Source organism: Staurois parvus, unplaced genomic scaffold (genome assembly GCF_062004578.1).
Source record: "Staurois parvus isolate SC_StPar_1 unplaced genomic scaffold, SC_StPar_1.0 ptg000285l, whole genome shotgun sequence".
Lineage (NCBI taxonomy): Eukaryota > Metazoa > Chordata > Amphibia > Anura > Ranidae > Staurois > Staurois parvus.
Genome location: NW_028318081.1, coordinates 1,900,810 through 1,920,062, shown reverse-complemented (window position 1 = coordinate 1,920,062; position 19,253 = coordinate 1,900,810). Strand labels below are relative to the sequence as shown.

At 45.2% G+C, this 19,253-nt stretch overlaps 1 protein-coding gene across 1 annotated transcript in view; it reads right to left on the bottom strand.

The window, feature by feature from the left end:
- Positions 1-2,436: 2,436 nt before the first annotated feature.
- Positions 2,437-19,253, bottom strand: part of TBL3 (transducin beta like 3) — a 47,490-nt gene continuing 30,673 nt past the window's right edge. The window contains exons 15-22 of the mRNA XM_089682121.1: positions 18,998-19,228; positions 14,502-14,572; positions 12,327-12,483; positions 9,518-9,576; positions 9,327-9,430; positions 6,552-6,623; positions 4,702-4,860; positions 2,437-2,965 (exon numbers count right to left, since the gene is read on the bottom strand). Of these exons, the coding sequence (XP_089538247.1) occupies positions 2,811-2,965; positions 4,702-4,860; positions 6,552-6,623; positions 9,327-9,430; positions 9,518-9,576; positions 12,327-12,483; positions 14,502-14,572; positions 18,998-19,228 (1,008 nt within the window). The 3' untranslated portion in view covers positions 2,437-2,810. The remainder of the gene's footprint in view (positions 2,966-4,701; positions 4,861-6,551; positions 6,624-9,326; positions 9,431-9,517; positions 9,577-12,326; positions 12,484-14,501; positions 14,573-18,997; positions 19,229-19,253) is intronic.

The following is a 19,253-nucleotide window of genomic DNA, read 5'->3' as shown; positions in this document are numbered from 1 at the left end:
CATGTGAGTGCATTGCATCTTTTTTAAATTTCTTCAATAAATGGTTTTACTCCAAGCAATCCTGCACTCCCTCCTTTTTGTTTCCTCTGTGCTATGTCACCAGGAAACCTACTGGATCTATACAATGAATACCCTGTCACCCATGGGATTAAACTGTGATCTTGAGATCAGCAACATTCTGTTATAATTCATCTATACACAGGTGTTACTTGCCTGCTCAGTATATATAGTGTTTAGTGCCGGTTCATATATATGCGGATTGGATGCGGTTTGAACCACATCCAATCCGCATGACATGTGAAATACTGTGACAGCCAACAAAAGTGATCACTTGACCAGGAGGCCCATGTGACACCCATGGCATTACAAACTCTCACAGGGCCGACTTATACGTGTTAAAACGCATTGAGTTGGTGGACACACCAATTGCCCTATTTGCTGCCATTGAATGTTACCACATTGAACATCACCACAATGACCCCACCCGCCCTGAGCACTTTTCATCTAACCCCCACCCTGGTTCCACATCTTCCCCATCAACTGTCGGTGGGCACCTGCCATGTCTAATTTTAAAGTGGTTGTAAACCTCAGACATGAAATATGAACAAAACATATCCCTCTATAGTGTCTCAATCCAGAGCACTAAGCCTGCTGCTTAGTTCCTCTGCTATCAGCATGAATCACAACTGACAAGTTTTCCTGACACCAAGAGGAAATAAAGGTGACAGGGGAGGAGCTTCGGCACACAGCCTGTAATTGACAGCCTCAGCTCTGTTCCTGTGCACTTTGTGGAAGGGGATTTGTCTCTTCAATCAGCTCAGAGCTCTCCTCACTGAGCTCTGCAAAGTGTAATTTCAACTCCCTGCCCCCCCCCTGCTTTCTGACAGCTCAGACAAGCTGTATAAATTTTGGACTTTGAACAGCTGTAGAGAAAAGAAGACTGAAGATAAGCAGGTACAATGTATGTATTGTAGGAGAATTTGTTTCATCTTTGTGTATCACCTGAGGCCAGTCACTTCATTGGGTATATATAAGGGTTTAAAACCGCTTTAACCTTCCAGGTGGCAAAGGGGAACTTCCCAAAAGAAAGACTGAAGGTAAATATGGTAATTAAAGTGTTACTAAACCCACAACAGTGAAATCAGTCTGTATATGCAGTAAAGCATGCTTGTTATACTCACTGTGGAACCTAAGGGGTTAATCCTCCACATTGAGTAAAAAGGATTTTTGATCCTCTTCTCTGATCCTCCCCTTCTTCCATTGTCCCCTAAATATCTCATGATAGAACAGAGGTTTGCATCGCTCTGCACATGCTCAGTTTGGTGTATATAGCTAGAGAGGTTTTTTCTTGGAAGAGTACATGTGATCAGCACAGGGCCAATCAGCACTGTCCAGACGGAGGGTCAGGGGTCCTGCATCCTTCTAGAGAATAAAAAAATCCTCCTACAAGTTTTAACCAGTGCTCTGCTGGACACTGATAGTTACATCCTGCAGTTAGAGCAGTCTTGTGACTTCTAAGGATTTAGCAGTTTATATTTACTAAAATAATTGCATTTCCATGTTGTGTGTACTGTGGGAGACCAGATCTAGTGAATGCAGGGTCCGGGGAAACCAGATATAGTGAATGTGGGGTCCGGGGAGACCAGATATAGTGAATGCAGGGTCCGGGGAGACCAGATATAGTGAATGCAGGGTCCAGGGAGACCAGATACAGTGAATGCAGGGTCCTGGGAGACCAGATATAGTGAATGCAGGGTCCTGGGAGACCATATATAGTGAATGCAGGGTCCTGGGAGACCAGATATAGTGAATGCAGGGTCCGGGGAGACCAGATATAGTGAATGCAGGGTCCGGGGAGACCAGATATAGTGAAATGCAGGGTCCTGGGAGACCAGATATAGTGAAATGCAGGGTCCTGGGAGACCGGATATAGTGAAATGCAGGGTCCTGGGAGACCAGATATAGTGAATGCGGGGTCCGGGGAGACCAGATATAGTGAATGCAGGGTCCGGGGAGACCAGATATAGTGAATGCAGGGTCCGGGGAGACCAGATATAGTGAATGCAGGGTCCGGGGAGACCAGATATAGTGAATGCAGGGTCCGGGGAGACCAGATATAGTGAATGAAGGGTCCGGGGAGACCAGATATAGTGAATGCCGGGTCCGGGGAGACCAGATATAGTGAATGCCGGGTCCGGGGAGACCAGATATAGTGAATGCCGGGTCCTGGGTTTACTAACACTTTAAACCAACAATTTTTTTCTGTTTGCACAAAAACTAATTCAAGAGAGATTCCATATTTATATTTGCTTGTAGCTGTTCCTGAAATATACACAGAGGAGTATACATCAGTTGGTATTTAAGGTGGTATCGGAAAAAAAGGTTTCTATGTGTTAAACAGCCAATAAAAGGTATTAATCCACCATGCAGCCAAAGTGTGGAGAAGATGGTTTATTATAAAAAAGGAAAGCCTCACAAGCTTCTCTCTATAAGCTGTCCAATGAAAAGAAAAGCCAATCAGCAAAGACAGCAACTGTCTCTTGCGCTCTGATCCAAAGTTACCAGGGCAGGTAAAATTAAAGTTCAGGAACTGCTCAGTCTAGTCCAGGAAGGCACTTTTATAGAGCCAGGGACACAGACTCCCGTCCACAACAGAAAGGGCCGATAAAATGACACACCAGTGGTAGGAGAGGCACGGCTTCTTTCACATTCTTGGTACAGGAGCCCCACAGGCTCTTCAGCATTGTCTATTTGCAGTATTCTCTGCAGATGGCTGAGGACTGATGGACATCTATATACTGGTGACTTCATCATGCTCTGGCATCCTCTCGCGCAGGGCGGCTGGTAACAGGGATACTTGGGTTCTCCTTCTCCTCTGGCAAATCAGTCAGTCTCATGTGTTGCCACATAAAGTCTACAAACATGGAAGCCTGCAGAAGTCGGGACATCCTCTGCATGTGTCGCTCTGTGGGTTGAAAGGAGAAAGTAGTCAGAACCAGAAGAGGCGCTTACCGATTTACTACACCCTCTTCCCCTGGCTATCTGCAGATGCCTTTCCAAGCTGACATGATCACACAGATTAGGAGTTCTGGCCTCAATCTACTTCACTTGCTGCATGCTTGTTCTTGGGTCAGTGACTCAAAATACTAAAATCAGAGCAGTCAGGCATCTAATGTGATTAAGCTGGATATACTCTAGTAGAATTTCGAATTAGTATTTGTTTGAAAATTCTCAGTACATTCAAAGGCCTTTGAAAGTAGTTAAAGGATAAGTTCACCTTTTGTAACCTGTTCCACCCGTATTTAGGGTGTAACACATTACAAATGGAGCAGCTCCTGCAAACTGTTCTGTGAATGAATGAACTACAAATCCTGTCTGCAACCACAGCAGACAGCTTGCAGTCCTCAATGAACCGAGGGCTCTGGTGAGTGTTCCAGTAGTTCGCCGATTCTCCCTGCTCTGTCAGTAACTGTAGATACACGTGCAGCAGTGTACTGCCCGTCTACCGAAGGAAAAACACATACACTATTAGAAATTCATATATTTGGGGAAAAAATTTCTATTCTCCTCCTTTGAATTTTTTTTTGTCGCAGAGGTTGAAAATGAACATCAGTTTGATGCGCTTCGTGAATGGTCCTGTAGTCTTCTGGGGCATGTCACGTGTCCCAAAAGACTACGGGAGGGAGGAAGAACACCTTCTGCTAGGCGATCGGACCGGAAGTGGGAGCGGGTACCTGTCAAATTTGGGTACCCGCTCCCCAAAGGTGCCAATCCTTAATGGGGAGCAGTCCTTAGAGCGGAACTTCCCCTTTTGGGTGGAGATCCGCTTTAAATGGTAAAGATGGGCCAAAGACAAGTCAAGAGCTGCTTAGTGATTAGATCTATAAGCAGTGGCAGGCTGTGTTTTCTTTAATTTCTTTCAAAGGGAAACCAATGATTGGGACAAAGGGGATGGGGCAGTATAGTGAATGCAAATATTTTTATCTGACCCTCACAGAGTCCCTGAAACCCATCCCATTTAGGGGTCCATGGACACCATGGACACCATGTTAAGAACCCCTGATCTATAGGAATGATTTGAGCTGCAGCACGTGTGGTTTTCTTGCAAAAGCTGTGTGGCCCTGGCAGTGCTGCACAGTGCAGAACTCGGGACTGAGAATAAAGGCAAGTATTTTAGTAAGCAGGAAACTCAAGGGAGTACTGGCATACCTTGGTTTACGAACACCTCAGTTAACGTAATTTTTGGTTTACGTATGAAAATCCATTGAAAATAATGCCTCGGTTTACAAATTTTTTACAATACGAAGTATATGTCGGTGCCGATTTTTAAATGCAATTGCTGGCTTTTTTTTTTCTTCACTATAGCTCACAGAGTTAGCTGTCACTTTCCCCAGAGCTAAAGGATACTTTGTTTCTTTTAACTCAGGAAATAAATTAAAAAGAAACATTGTTTCTTTCAACTCAGGGAAATAAACAAACCGGCACTGACCTATAGTGACAGAGACTTTTATTTTACTTTTTTTCTGACCTTCGGAACAGATTTATTGGTTTTCAGTGCATTCCTATAGGAAATCACATTTCAGTTTATGAATTTTTCGCAATACGAAACGTCCCGGAGAACGCATTAAATTCGTAAACCGAGGTACACCTGTATATGTAAAAGACAACTTCACTAAATGTGACATATTAGTGGGTTCTCACCTGTGTAGGGGATCAGTGCTTCCACGGTACCTCGAATGCCGCTATACTGGAGCAGAGTATCGGGCGATACGTGGGTGAGGAAGATGTTCAGTACACACTGCGCCTCATGACAGTTCCGAGAATTTGTGTTCCAGATGGTGCAGTATCTCAGGATGGCTTCTGATAATGTGGGATAGGAAGTACATGAGGATTAAATCATTACAAAAACACCAAAATGTGCCAGCTCCCATGCGGTCTATGTACAGTATGACTGCCAAGCTAACCCCCTAACTTCTGGAAAGAACAATGGACAGCAGAAACACAGCAGGATTGTGCCAATATTAAAGGGATTGGACTATGAGCCTCTAATGTCTATATTCACATTACATGTTGCAAATTATCCTGGAAGGTATACATTATTATTATTATTATACAGGATTTATATCGCGCCAACAATTATTACTATTATTATACAGGATTTATATAGCGCCAACAATTATTATTATTATTATACAGGATTTATATAGCACCAACAATTATTATTATACAGGATTTATAGATTATTATTATTATTATTATACAGGATTTATATTATTATTATAATACAGGATTTATATAGCGCCAACAATTATTATTATTATTATACAGGATTTATATAATATTATTATTATACAGGATTTATATTATTATAATACAGGATTTATATAGCGCCAACAATTATTATTATTATTATACAGGATTTATATAGCACCAACAATTATTATTATTATTATACAGGATTTATATAGCGCCAACAATTATTATTATTATTATACAGGATTTATATAGCACCAACAATTATTATACAGGATTTATATATTATTATTATTATACAGGATTTATATAATTATTATTATACAGGATTTATATATTATTATTATACAGGATTTATATAGCACCAACAATTATTATACAGGATTTATATATTATTATTATTATTATTATTATTATACAGGATTTATATATTATTATTATACAGGATTGATATATTATACAGGATTTATATATTATTATTATTATTATTATTATACAGGATTTATATAGCGCCAACAGTTTGCTCAGCGCTTTACAATATAACGGGAGACAATACAGCAACAATACAGTTCAATACAAGAGGGTTAGGAGGGCCTGATCCTGGGAGCTTACGTCACTGTTTTATATTAATACACCGGGGGATATGTTATCAAACACAAAGGCAAAGTACAGAAAAGTTCTGCCAATCACATCTCACAGTTCTGACAACTTCAATGTAAATCTGTCACTTCCTTTGTGCCCTAAACCTTACACAAACCTTCAAATGTCCAGGTGTCCGCAGTGCTGGGCCCAGAGGTAGGTAGGTAAGAGGAGCAGCCACCTTAGATGGAAGTTAAAATGCAAAAAGGGGCAAGGTCTGCAACCTATGCTGCGGAGGAAGTTTGCAGCTCATGGGAGCATACTCTGACCCAGAGGCGGGCTGACAACTCATGGGGCCCCCGGGCAATAGGGGATCATGGGGCCCCTGTATCCTTGCCCAAACTCAAAAAAAGCCGATAAAAAGGTACCAGGGGCATCTCATGGGGCCCCCTATAGACCCCGGGCCCTCGGGCAGTGCCAGAGTTTCCAAATGGTTAGTCCGCCCCTGCTCTGACCTTTTCGCTTTGGGTGCCAAAGGACCTTGGAGTCCTAACACTGGGTGTCAGCTGCGTTTTATTTCTAAAATTCATATTGTGTTTGTGCCCCCACACCCCATTTACAGCTACAACACATTGCAGATGAAAACTGAACAAATACAGCTCCTATGTCAAGTATTCGAGGCATGGAGCTCCTATATACACAATTAGGCTCTCCCTTACCTCTCTGGTCGTTGCGTAACCTCAGCAGGTTTTTCTCCAAATCATCCTTCCCCTGAGGTTCCTGAAGGATGGCTAAAATTAAACAGATTAATCAGAAATAGTAAGATTAGAGCCTTCCTGGGCCGTAACCAATGCTTCTGGCAGAGTAAAAGGCCTGCTCTCGCTGTAACAGGAGGGCTAGCTAAACATTTAAGCAACATTGTTTAGGGTTCTCCTTAAGCAGGGCACTGACGAGTCGAAAAACTAAAGTTCTCTCAATCGAACAATGAAAATAGATCCTACGATTGTGCCATCAATTTTTTTGATTTTCTAAAAAAAAAACAAAAAACAAAAAACAAAACAAAAAAACACCAACATGTTGGATCAGGCACTTTTGATTGAGGCACAAAAATTGCATGTTGCAGTTGGTACACTAATGATTTTAAAAGCAAACAATCCAACGATTGACGCAACTTTCGTTCATTTTCTCATCTATGGTGAAGTAGGGAGTACAAAATTTAAAAAAAAAAAAAATTCACTGTTATCTGCAACCTTGGATCTACCTGAACAACATGAAAGATCAAAGATCTCCAGGGTATTCTGCCTTTTTTTCTTTTTTTTTTAAGGAGATAACCTAGCAAGACCCCATTAAAAAGTACAAGTGTCAGTGTAAAAAGGAGTCCGTAGTAAGTAATGAAGAGTGCAGTTGTATGTATTGCAGAATGCGGGATCAGTAGTATGTAATACCAATTGCAAGTGTCAGTAAAGCAGATTGCAGGGGTCAGAAGTAATGCAGAGTGCAGGGGTCAGGAGTACATATTGCAGAATGCAGGATCAGTAGTAAAACAGAAATCAGAGGTCAGTGGTATGTAACACCAATTGCAAGTGTCAGTAATATGTAATGCAGATTGCAGGATTAGTAGTAATGCAGAGTGCAGGGGTCAGGAGTAATGCAGAGTGCAGGGGGTCAGGAGTAATGCAGACTGCAGGGGGTCAGGAGTAATGCAGACTGCAGGGGGTCAGGAGTAATGCAGACTGCAGGGGGTCAGGAGTAATGCAGACTGCAGGGGGTCAGGAGTAATGCAGACTGCAGGGGGTCAGGAGTAATGCAGACTGCAGGGGGTCAGGAGTAATGCAGACTGCAGGGGGTCAGGAGTAATGCAGACTGCAGGGGGTCAGGAGTAATGCAGACTGCAGGGGGTCAGGAGTAATGCAGACTGCAGGGGGTCAGGAGTAATGCAGACTGCAGGGGGTCAGGAGTAATGCAGACTGCAGGGGGTCAGGAGTAATGCAGACTGCAGGGGGTCAGGAGTAATGCAGAGTGCAGGGGTCAGGAGTAATGCAGAGTGCAGGGGGTCAGGAGTAATGCAGACTGCAGGGGGTCAGGAGTAATGGAGAGTGCAGGGGGTCAGGAGTAATGCAGACTGCAGGGGGTCAGGAGTAATGCAGACTGCAGGGGTCAGGAGTAATGCAGACTGCAGGGGGTCAGGAGTAATGGAGAGTGCAGGGGGTCAGGAGTAATGCAGAGTGCAGGGGTCAGGAGTAATGCAGACTGCAGGGGGTCAGGAGTAATGCAGACTGCAGGGGGTCAGGAGTAATGCAGACTGCAGGGGGTCAGGAGTAATGGAGAGTGCAGGGGGTCAGGAGTAATGCAGAGTGCAGGGGTCAGGAGTAATGCAGAGTGCAGGGGGTCAGGAGTAATGCAGACTGCAGGGGGTCAGGAGTAATGCAGACTGCAGGGGGTCAGGAGTAATGGAGAGTGCAGGGGGTCAGGAGTAATGCAGAGTGCAGGGGGTCAGGAGTAATGCAGACTGCAGGGGTCAGGAGTAATGCAGACTGCAGGGGGTCAGGAGTAATGGAGAGTGCAGGGGGTCAGGAGTAATGCAGAGTGCAGGGGTCAGGAGTAATGCAGACTGCAGGGGGTCAGGAGTAATGCAGAGTGCAGGGGTCAGGAGTAATGCAGAGTGCAGGGGTCAGGAGTAATGCAGAGTGCAGGGGTCAGGAGTAATGCAGAGTGCAGGGGTCAGGAGTAATGCAGAGTGCAGTCCCACTTAACATGCTTCAGTTTGGTATAAATCTGTCCAAGTGGCAAACCATTTTTTGAAGCTAAAGGGAAAAAAGTGAGGTACGGCTTTCTTCGATTAGTTGCTCCATATTCATATACCGCACTGATATGAGGGCTGACCGAGCAGCATGCCGGGGGGGCTGACCGAGCGCCATGCCGGGGGGGGGGGCTGACCGAGCGCCATGCCGGGGGGGGGGGGCTGACAGCGCCATGCCGGGGGGGGGGGGGGCTGACAGAGCGCCATGACGGGGGGGGGGGGCTGACAGAGCGCCATGCCGGGGGGGGGGGGGGCTGACAGAGCGCCATGCCGGGGGGGGGGGGGGCTGACAGAGCGCCATGCTGGGGGGGGGGCTAACAGTGCGCCAAGGGGGCTGGGGGGGGCCGGAGGGCGCTGACAGTGCGCCATGCCGGGGGGGGGGCTGACAGAGCAGTGTTCATAAACAGCTGTAAAAGCTCTTGTCTTGGAGGGGCATCATATTTTTAAGGAGATATAGGCTGTGAGATGCTGGACTCGGCTTGCCTGACCCAACACAGGATTACAAACAAAAGGAAGGTCCCAAAACTAACAAGTGATGGTATGAAAACCTGATTCATGCATGAATTGGCATCTTTACTGGTCAAGAGAAGACCGCTAAAACTACAAGATTAAATTTTCTTTTAAAAAGGAACACGTTGAAATACTTCCTTTCCAAAATTATATATTCATGAAGAAAATTTTCCTGGGGGCCCACCTTTTATAACGGTGAGTGCGGTGTGCGGCTGGTCTAGGGTAATGGCCAGGCCCAGGGCCTTCAGGAACCTCTTCTCGTGTAAAAGATTTGACAGCTCTTGTTGTCTGCAGGAGAGAAACAGAGACCATGTTAGAATACGAGTAATCGGGGAGCAATCTAAAAGATGCCATTCACGTCAGGAGTGCACTTACTTCAAGATCTCATCCTCCTTTTTAGCTAGTTCTTCAGCCAGCTCTGTCTCTGTGACATCCTGGGAATAAAGGAACAGGTTATTGCCACTGTTCACTGTTTCTACAAGGGGTCTGCTACATTAGAGGAACTTGATATTTCTATAAATGGATGGACCTGTCCCGGGGCGGACTGACAACTCATGGGGCCCCCGGGCAATAGGGGATCATGGAGCCCCTGTGTCCTTGCCCACACTCAAAAAAGCCTATAAACAAAACAAAACAAAACAAAAAAAAAGAAAAAAAAAAAAGGTACCAGGGGCATTTCATAGGGCCCCCTACTGACCCCGGGCCCTCGGGCAGAGCCCCTTGACCTGTCATTATTGCTCATGAGAGTTTAAAGTATATAAAAAAATGCTAAACAAGCCATTTTTTCTTTCTTTGTAAGAAGGAGATCTTTTTGCACATTCCCTGTTGAGTCAGAGCTGCAATCAGCAAAGCCCATGTGTCCTGCTGATTCCAGAGCTTTTAGCACTGACTCATGGATGGTGCCTTGGCCATTTACAGAGAGACTAGTGCTTTCACACAGTCAGGACTGATTCACACCATATGCAGCCCATTGTTTTTTTTTTCCTGCATCAAAAACGCATAGACGGTAGGTTATATGGGTTCCAATGGCATCATTCGCACCAGTGCAGTGCATTCCAGTGCGGTCAAAAATAATTAGAACATGCTGCATTTTTTCTGCACTGAAGTACGGAAAAACACATCAAAAACGCACTGGAATGCATTACAGCAGAAAAAGACCCGGGAAACCTTTAAAAATAGAAAAAAAAGGAGAAAAAAAAAAAGCTTCAGAGCATTAAGAATGCATCAAAAACACATTAAAAATGCACATGCAGAAATGCATCCACAGTGAGTTTTTGTGGTGTGAACTGTAAGCAAAAATGTATCTGGAATGCATCCACGTCTTGTGTGGAGTAAACTGGTCCTAAGGGTCCTTCTCTCTACAGCATGCTAGCAAGGGTGGACTGACAACTCATGGGACCCCCGGGGAACAGGGGATCATGGGGCCTGTGTCCTTGCCCAAGCTCAAAAAAAGCCTATGAAAAAAAAGGTACCAGGGGCATCTCATGGGGCCCCCTACTGACCCTGGGCCCTCGGGCAGTGCCCGAGTTTCCAAATGGTCAGTCCGCCCCTGCATGCTAGTAAGGCAAAGTTCACACTAGCTTTGTCAGTACGTGTTAGACAGGTGTTTGGGAAGAGTTTTTAACGCTCCTCAAACGCCTATGAAAATGCTACACATGGCAGAACACAGTGCTGTTCACACTGAAGCACTCGCATTGCGGCAAAATTGACGCCTCATATCCAGTCAGGAGGCGTTGAAGCCTCCCAATCAAGTCTATGGTGACACGCCCCAAATGCCTGGCAGGCGTTTGCGGAGCAATAATACCATTAAACTTCACGATAACAGCTTGTGGTGAGGTTTTAACGCTTGGCAAACACCTATCAATCAAACGCCTCAGAAACTCACGTAGGGCGTTTGGGTAGCGTTTGAGAAGCATTAAAAACGCTTCCGAAATGACTGTCTAACACCACAGGGGCGTTTGGTAAGCGTTAGAAATTAGTCAAGTGTGAACGAGCCCTAAGGGACAGGCTTTTCTTCTCAGGCTGTGGCTGCTTTCTAAAGAAAACAGTAAGGACTCGTTCACACTTGACTTTATTTCTAACTCTTGCCAAACACCCCTATAGCGTTTGACAGGCATTAGACAGGCGTTTGGGGAGCGTTTTAGGAGCATTAAAAACGCTCCCCAAACGCCCTATATGCAGTTTTAAGGCTTTTGATAGGCGTTTGCCAAGCATTAAAAACGCACCACAAATGCCTATAATGAAGTTAAACGGTATTAACGCTCCACAACCGCAAACGCCTGCCAGGTGTTTGAGGAGCGGCAAGAAAACGAACTCTCTTGCGCTCTATGACCCAACACGGGGTAGGTAGATGGAGTCAGGATTTGGAAGTTTCTACCACCAGTGCATTATGGGTTGTGCAGCTCCAAACAAGGCTGGGGAAACCTGACCAATACTGTGAAGCCAAAACAAACGAAAAGCGCACCAACCTTGCGCATTACCTCAGTGAGCCAAAAATGTATTAATTACAGAATAATACTCACAAACACTGAAGTATATCATGCATGTAAGTCCTCAAAGGGACGAAGGATAAAAGCAGCCTGCACGAGTCCCATCAGAGGAGTGGACAGAGCTTGCAAGCTCTGATGAAGAAGGTTCGTCCTTCGAAACGCGTCAGCTGGTCCCTGAGCATCCAACCTCTGATGGGACTCGTGCAGGCTGCGTTTATCCTTAGTCCCTTTGAGGACTTACATGCATGATATACTTCAGTCTTTGTGAGTATTATTCTGTAATTAATACATTTTTGGCTCACTGAGGAAATGCGCAAGGTTGGTGCGCTCTTTGTTTTCGCTTCACAGTTTGAGGAGCGTCACCAGAGACTTGAATGGGAGGCTTCAACTCCTCCTGACCCGACACAAGGCGCCAGTTTTGCCGCGATGCTAACGCTTCAGTGTGAACAGCACTGTGTGCTGCCATGTGCAGAATTTTCATAGATGCTTGAGAAGCGTTAAAAGCGCTTCCCAAATGCCTGTCTGATGCCTGCTGACAAAGCTAGTGTGAACTTAGCCTAAGACTTTACAAACCTTTTGTTTGATGCACCTGGAATGTACTGTGAATGATTTAGGCTGAATGTTCACTGTAACTTTGAAAAGCCTTGGTGACACCCAATACATGATCAGTAACACAAATCTGACAACTCTCCCACCTTCCAAAGAATAATGCTGGAGTCCGCAGACCCGGTCACTAAAGCGTTGTCCAGTTTGTTGCTGTGCAGTCCCCACACTTTGTCCTCATGGGAATCCAATGTCTTGACACACTCATTTGTCTTGATGGTCCAGAGCTTCAGCAGGCCATCGGAGCCACTGAGGACAGGAACAAAGTTATGCCATTACCATACCAAAGTCACAGATTCGCTTTAAAAAGCAATTGAGCACAACAAAATTCCCAGCTTGGACTTGGAGTGACGGAAGGGATGGTCCCTCAAACAATGTAATATACAAAAAATAAAATATTAAAATAAAAAGGTGTTGCGCTGCTCCTACCAGTGAATAGTATATTGGTGCATCTGCCCCTGGGAAATGATAGTGGTTCTCAGTGTGAGTAGTATGAATCCTTTCTGACATAGAAGGACCACTCCATACTACAGAACAACTTCCCCCTGTCACAGCTAAAAAACACATTCTCCACATATTCCTATAGAGAATCCACTACAGGCCACAGAAATTCTGCATCAAGTGCACCTCGGTGGATTTTTCCATAGAAGAACAGGAATAATTTACTTGCTGAAAAGCCCAGCTGAGCCTGACGGGGCTATATTGGTGGTTCAAGTAATCAAGGAACCATTCCACTCAAAACTGACAAATCTGAGTTAGGCAGGTCATAGACGGGCTGTTTATCGGCCAAATTGTCGGACAATAAATGAAAAATCGGTCGGCGCCGTTGCCGATGCTGCCACGGCCGTTTTTTGTGGATTTTCCAGCATGACCGATAAAAGTAAACGAGACGATCCATGAAAAACGGCCGAGTGGGCCCCAATAACGGCGTGAATATCGGCCGATTTTTCGTGCGGATGAAAAATCGGCCGATAAACGACCCGTCTATGGCCTGCATTAGGTTGGGTTGCTTATTAAAGTGTTACTAAACCCACAACAGTACAATCAGTCTGTATATGCAGTAAAGCATGCTTGTTATACTCACTGTGGAACCTAAGGGGTTAATCCTCTGCATTGTGTAAAAAGGCTGTTTGATCCTGTCTTCTATGATCCTCCCCCTTTTTTTTTTTATTTGGGAGAGTGCATGTGATCAGCACAGGGCCAATCAGCACTGTTCAGACAGAGGGTCATGGGTTATGCAGCCTCATAGGACAATCAGGGGAGAATGAAAACTCCTCCTGAGCCAGACACTGACAGAAGTCACAATACTGCCATATACTGCTGATGAGAAAAGGTATTTAGCAGTTTATATTTACTAACATAATTGCATTTCCATGTTCTGTGTACTGTGGGAGACCAGATATAGTGGATACAGGGTCCGGGGAGACGAGATATAGTGAATGTAGGGTCCGGGGAGACCGGAGATAGTGAATGCAGGGTCCGGGGAGACCGGAGATAGTGAATGCAGGGTCCGGGGAGACCGGAGATAGTGAATGCAGGGTCCGGGGAGACCAGAGATAGTGAATGCAGGGTCCGGGGAGACCGGAGATAGTGAATGCAGGGTCCGGGGAGACCAGAGATAGTGAATGCAGGGTCCGGGGAGACCAGAGATAGTGAATGCAGGGTCCGGGGAGACCAGAGATAGTGAATGCAGGGTCCGGGGAGACCAGAGATAGTGAATGCAGGGTCCGGGGAGACCAGAGATAGTGAATGCAGGGTCCGGGGAGACCAGAGATAGTGAATGCAGGGTCCGGGGAGACCAGAGATAGTGAATGCAGGGTCCGGGGAGACCAGAGATAGTGAATGCAGGGTCCGGGGAGACCAGAGATAGTGAATGCAGGGTCCGGGGAGACCAGAGATAGTGAATGCAGGGTCCGGGGAGACCAGAGATAGTGAATGCAGGGTCCGGGGAGACCAGAGATAGTGAATGCAGGGTCCGGGGAGACCAGAGATAGTGAATGCAGGGTCCGGGGAGACCAGAGATAGTGAATGCAGGGTCCGGGGAGACCAGAGATAGTGAATGCAGGGTCCGGGGAGGCCAGATATAGTGAATGCAGGGTCCGGGGAGACCAGATATAGTGAATGCAGGGTCCGGGGAGACCAGAGATAGTGAATGCAGGGTCCGGGGAGACCAGATATAGTGAATGCAGGGCCTGGGTTTAGTAACAGTTTAATGCTACGATTTGGAAAAGCAATCATTGCTCACATAGAGAAAATCTGACATTTACCTTGTAACCAGCTGTGTGCCACGACTCACAAACATAACCTTCAGCACTGAGGCATCATGACCTTCAAATGTCTGAAAACAAAAAAAAAACAAAAAAACAGAAAGTCAGAAAATCAGATGTAATATATGACCTAATAAGAGTCCTGTCCACAGAAGCAACAGGAGATGGGATGTTGGGTGAAGGTGGTGACAAATGCGCTTCAAAAATCATCGATGTGCAAGTGACCCTGTATAAAGCACAAAGTCTGCTTTTAAATCCCACCAGGAAACATTCAATAATTCAACACAGGCGCCTCTCAATAGGTCATCAGGGCTCTTGCATTGCATTGTGGAATTTAATGCCAAAGCTGCATTCTGTCAAGGCCAAAAAACTGCATCCAAAGGATCAGGGGCTGCCAGGGCACAGTGAAGCACCGGAGAAATTAGATCACTGGATGCAGTAGTGGTCTCTTCCATCACAAATGAGGGTGGTTTGCCCTCAGCTGAAAGATTCATTTTTAAATCCAATCACCAGACAAAGGTAGAAGTCCCCCCTTTCCCAATTAAAAAAAAAAAAATGTAATTTATTTTTTATTTTCCAAGCGAGATCCAGGAGGTTCTTTCTGGATCTGAGGGTCATAGTAGGAGTGATAATAGAGATAAGTAGGGGTGAAAATGGCCAAATTGAAACTACAATTTTAAAAAAATGGACAACCACTAATAGTCTTTTACATTGGACTAGTCACCACCCCCAGGGGCGTATTTACCACAAGGCAAACAAGGCATTTGCCTAGGGCGGCATTTTTCAGGGGGGCAGCTGTATTTTTCCCCAAAAGAAGGGATGGAAGAAGGGACACATGTAGCATGGGGACCAGATGGGATCTGAGAGACTGCAGTCTGCTTGATGGTTTGTGAACAGCCTGACTCTTGTTCCCAGAAATGTCCGGAGCTATGAAGGTGAGTGTCTTCTCTCTTGCCGGGGTGGGGGTTGCCAGTGTATGGGGGGTGGTGGTATGGAAGGCTCTCTTGGGTAGGGGTAGGGGCTGGGGTGTTGTTGGTCAATGTCAGGCTCTCTTTGTAGGGGAGGGGGGTGTTGGCCGATGTTATGGTCTGTCCGTGCGTGGGTGGGGGAGCCGATTTTTGTGTTGCCTACCTAAACCTAGGGAACCTAAACGAAACCTAAAAACACCACTGACCACCCCAAATTCCTAAAAGGTGGCACTCCCAGTAGACAATTCCTATGTGCAAGACAGAACTGCTCATCACAGCGTGAGTTTCTTAACCACTTAAGGACTGACCTATAGCAGATATACTGCTACAGGGCGGCACCTGTGCAGAGAATCACGTATATATACACATCATTTTGCATTTCCGGGTAGGGGCCATTCGCAGCCACGGATGTCAATCACCGAGTCCCGGCCGGTAATTACCCGCGGGCGCTCGGTGATTACCAGAGTTCACCGACGGAGAGGAAGATTGTTTCTTCCAATCTTCCTTCCTGTCAGCTCAAGCACACTGCTCGGGATGGCTGTGCACAGTACAGCCATCCCAATAAGTGTTCTTGCAGTGAAGCACACACCCCCCGCCCCCTAGTAAAACACACCCAGTACACAGTTAACCCTTTGATCGCCCCTCACATTAACCCCTTCCTGCCCAGTGCCATTAGTACTGTGTCAGTGCTTTTTTTTTTTTAGCACTGGTCACTGGGGTGTCAGTGACACCAAGTTAGTCGTCCCCCCCAGTGTTAGAATGTCCGTCGTAGTACCGCTAAAAGTCGCTGGTTGTTGCTATTACTAGTAGAAAAAGAAAAAAAAATCCCATTATTTATACCGCCATTTGTAAACGCTATGACTGTCACATAAACCAATTAATTTACACGTATTGGGATATTTTTTTTTAGCAAAGACATGGAGCAGAGTACATTTTGGCCTAAATTTATGACATTTGATTTTTTAAATTTTTTTTACTGGACATGTTTAATAGCAAGAACTGCAAAATATAGTTTTTTTTCCTCAAAATTGTAGGGTTTTTTTGCTTATAGCGCAAAAAATAAAAAAAAAACGCACAGGCGACCAAATACCACCGAAAGAAAGCTCAATTCATGAGAAAAAAAAAATGGACCCAAATTTCATTTAGGTGCAGCGCTGCATGACCGCGCAATTGTCAGTTAAAATAATGCAGCGCCGTAACGCAAAAAATGGCCTGGTCAGGAAGGGGGGTAAATCCTCTGGAGGGCACGGGGTTAATGAGTGTAAAACTCTCTTTGTGACATTTAGGGATAGCAGGTACCCTGCACAGGACCTATTAAGATCAAAGACCAGAGCTGCACCAAGAGACACTTTATTGGTGAGTAATATAGGAATGATGATAACAATGTAGTGCACCTGATTGGCACCTATTCTCGCCATTCCAGTGAGATTTGTAACATCTTACGGAAATACTGGCCAGTCTTTTTAGATGACAAGGACTTGAGGGACGGTCCACCTAGTACCCCATCCGTTACACACCGTAGAACAAAGAACTTATGTGATATCTTGGTACACAGCCATGTCAAACAGGCTAGGGGACAAAATCAAATGATAAAAGGGTTGTATACCCTTAGGCTCCATGCACACTAGCGTTTTTGTTTTTAAACTCAAAAAATTTTGTGAAAAATACTGGATAAAAAAACACTGGTAATAGCGTTTTTTAGTAGCATTCAGAAGCATTTAGGAGCGTTAGTGTTTTACTAACATTTTTACAGTACAGGTAGAGGAAAGGAAAAAAAAAAAAGCTAGAAAAAAGCATTTTAGTAGCTTTTTTTTTTGCTGGAAAAATGTTCCAAAAAATTCTAAAAAACACAATTTTTTTTCTGCTCCTACAAGTTGCAGCTCAAAAAATGCTAATAGACTAAGGCTAGGTTCACATATGTGAACATATGTGAACGTGCGGCTGCGCACGAAAATCCGTGCGAACCTCCCGCACAGAGAAATACGGATCCGCGGGCGAGTTCCATTAGTTCCAATGGCACGCCGCCCACACTGGAAAATGCAACCGTATTGGAAACCAAGGTTCCTGTGCGGGCTGCGTTTCCAAAAGAAGTGCAGGGACTTCTTCCCTGCATGTCCCGGGGCACAGGAGTCCATTCAAATGAATGGGCTCTCGTGCCCAAGCAAAACACAGCCCACATATATGTGAACCAGGGGTTAAGTAGTGTACATGGACACATAGGAGAAACAAAATATGCTGATAATAGCTTCCAGTGTGCATGGAGCCTTACATATACCCAGTGAAGTGACTGGTCTCAGATGACACAAGGAGATTAAATAAATCCTTCCACGTGAGTTGTACCCATTTATCTGAAGTATTCTGGTTTCAACATCCGTTCAAAGTGCTGAATTTATCACACTTGCCTGAGAGTTCAGAAAACAAGGGGCAGAGAGCTGAAATTACCCCCTGCAGAGCTCAGTGAGGAGAGCTCTGAGAGTTTATTGGAGGGAAGGGACACACCTATCAAAGCCAGTCAGTGCCGCCCGTCAGTGCTGCCCATCAGTGCCGCCCATCAGTGCCGCCCATCAGTGCCGCCCATCAGTGCCGCCCATCAGTGCCGCCCATCAGTGCCGCCTATCAGTGCCCGTCAGTGCCGCCTATCAGTGCCCGTCAGTGCCGCCTATCAGTGCCCGTCAGTGCCGCCTATCAGTGCCCGTCAGTGCCGCCTATCAGTGCCCGTCAGTGCCATATAAGAGTGCTGCCTTTCAGTGCCCATCAGTGATGCCTGTCAATGCCCATCAGTGCCTCCTCATCAGTGCCACCTATCAGTGCAGCCTATCAGTGCCCATCACTGCAGCCTCATTAGCGCACATCAGTGAAGGAGAAAAATCACTTAACAAAAATTTATAACAAAAACTAAGAAAAAACTTTTTTTTCAAAATTTTCTGTTTTTGGTTTATTTAGCAAAAAATAAAAAATCCCAGAGATGAATAAATACCACCAAAAGAAAGCTCTGTCACAAAAAAATGATAAAAATTTTATATGGGTACAGTGTTGCATGACCGCGCAATTGTCAAACTGAGACAGCACTGAAAGCTGAAAATTGGCCTGGACAGAAAGGGGGTAAAAGTGTCCAGTAGGAAAGTGGTTAAAAAAGTTTCCATTGGAAGGTATCTTCCTAGTTTTCCCAGCACTTACCTGTTGATGTTTTTTTTTTTTTTATTTTCATTATTATTGCTATTTTTTAACCTTTTATTGCAGTTTACATAAAAGTTCATTTTTACGGGGTTCTGTGAGCGGGTAGTTAGGCGCACAGCTCTCGTGTTCATTCTCAGTTTTGCTTCCTACATATATGGTTGATTTCAGTTAATTTTGGTTAGACATTCACGCCAACTTTATTCATATCTTTAGGTAAGCAACAAATAACTCGGGGCACTTCTGTTCAGGGAAATGATCATCAGGCACAGTACAATTTTGTAAATAAACTAACACTAGGAGGGTGATCCCCCCCCTTTATCTGCACAGACTGCATAAACAAATCATCATTACCTTCAAGCAACTGAAGTCTTGCAGCCCCCACAGTTTCAGGGATCCGTCTGCAGATGATGTGGCTACAATTTGGTCTGCTGGTGAAAATTGGACACACCAGATGCCCCTCTTGTGTCCCCTGAAGACCCCTATTAAGGATAGGTCGGATGCTGACCACAGCTTGGCTGTTTTGTCTTGAGAGCCGGAGACGATCAGCTTGTCATTGGGAGATACAGCAATGCTGTTAATATCCTGCGTACAGGGAACAAAAACGAAT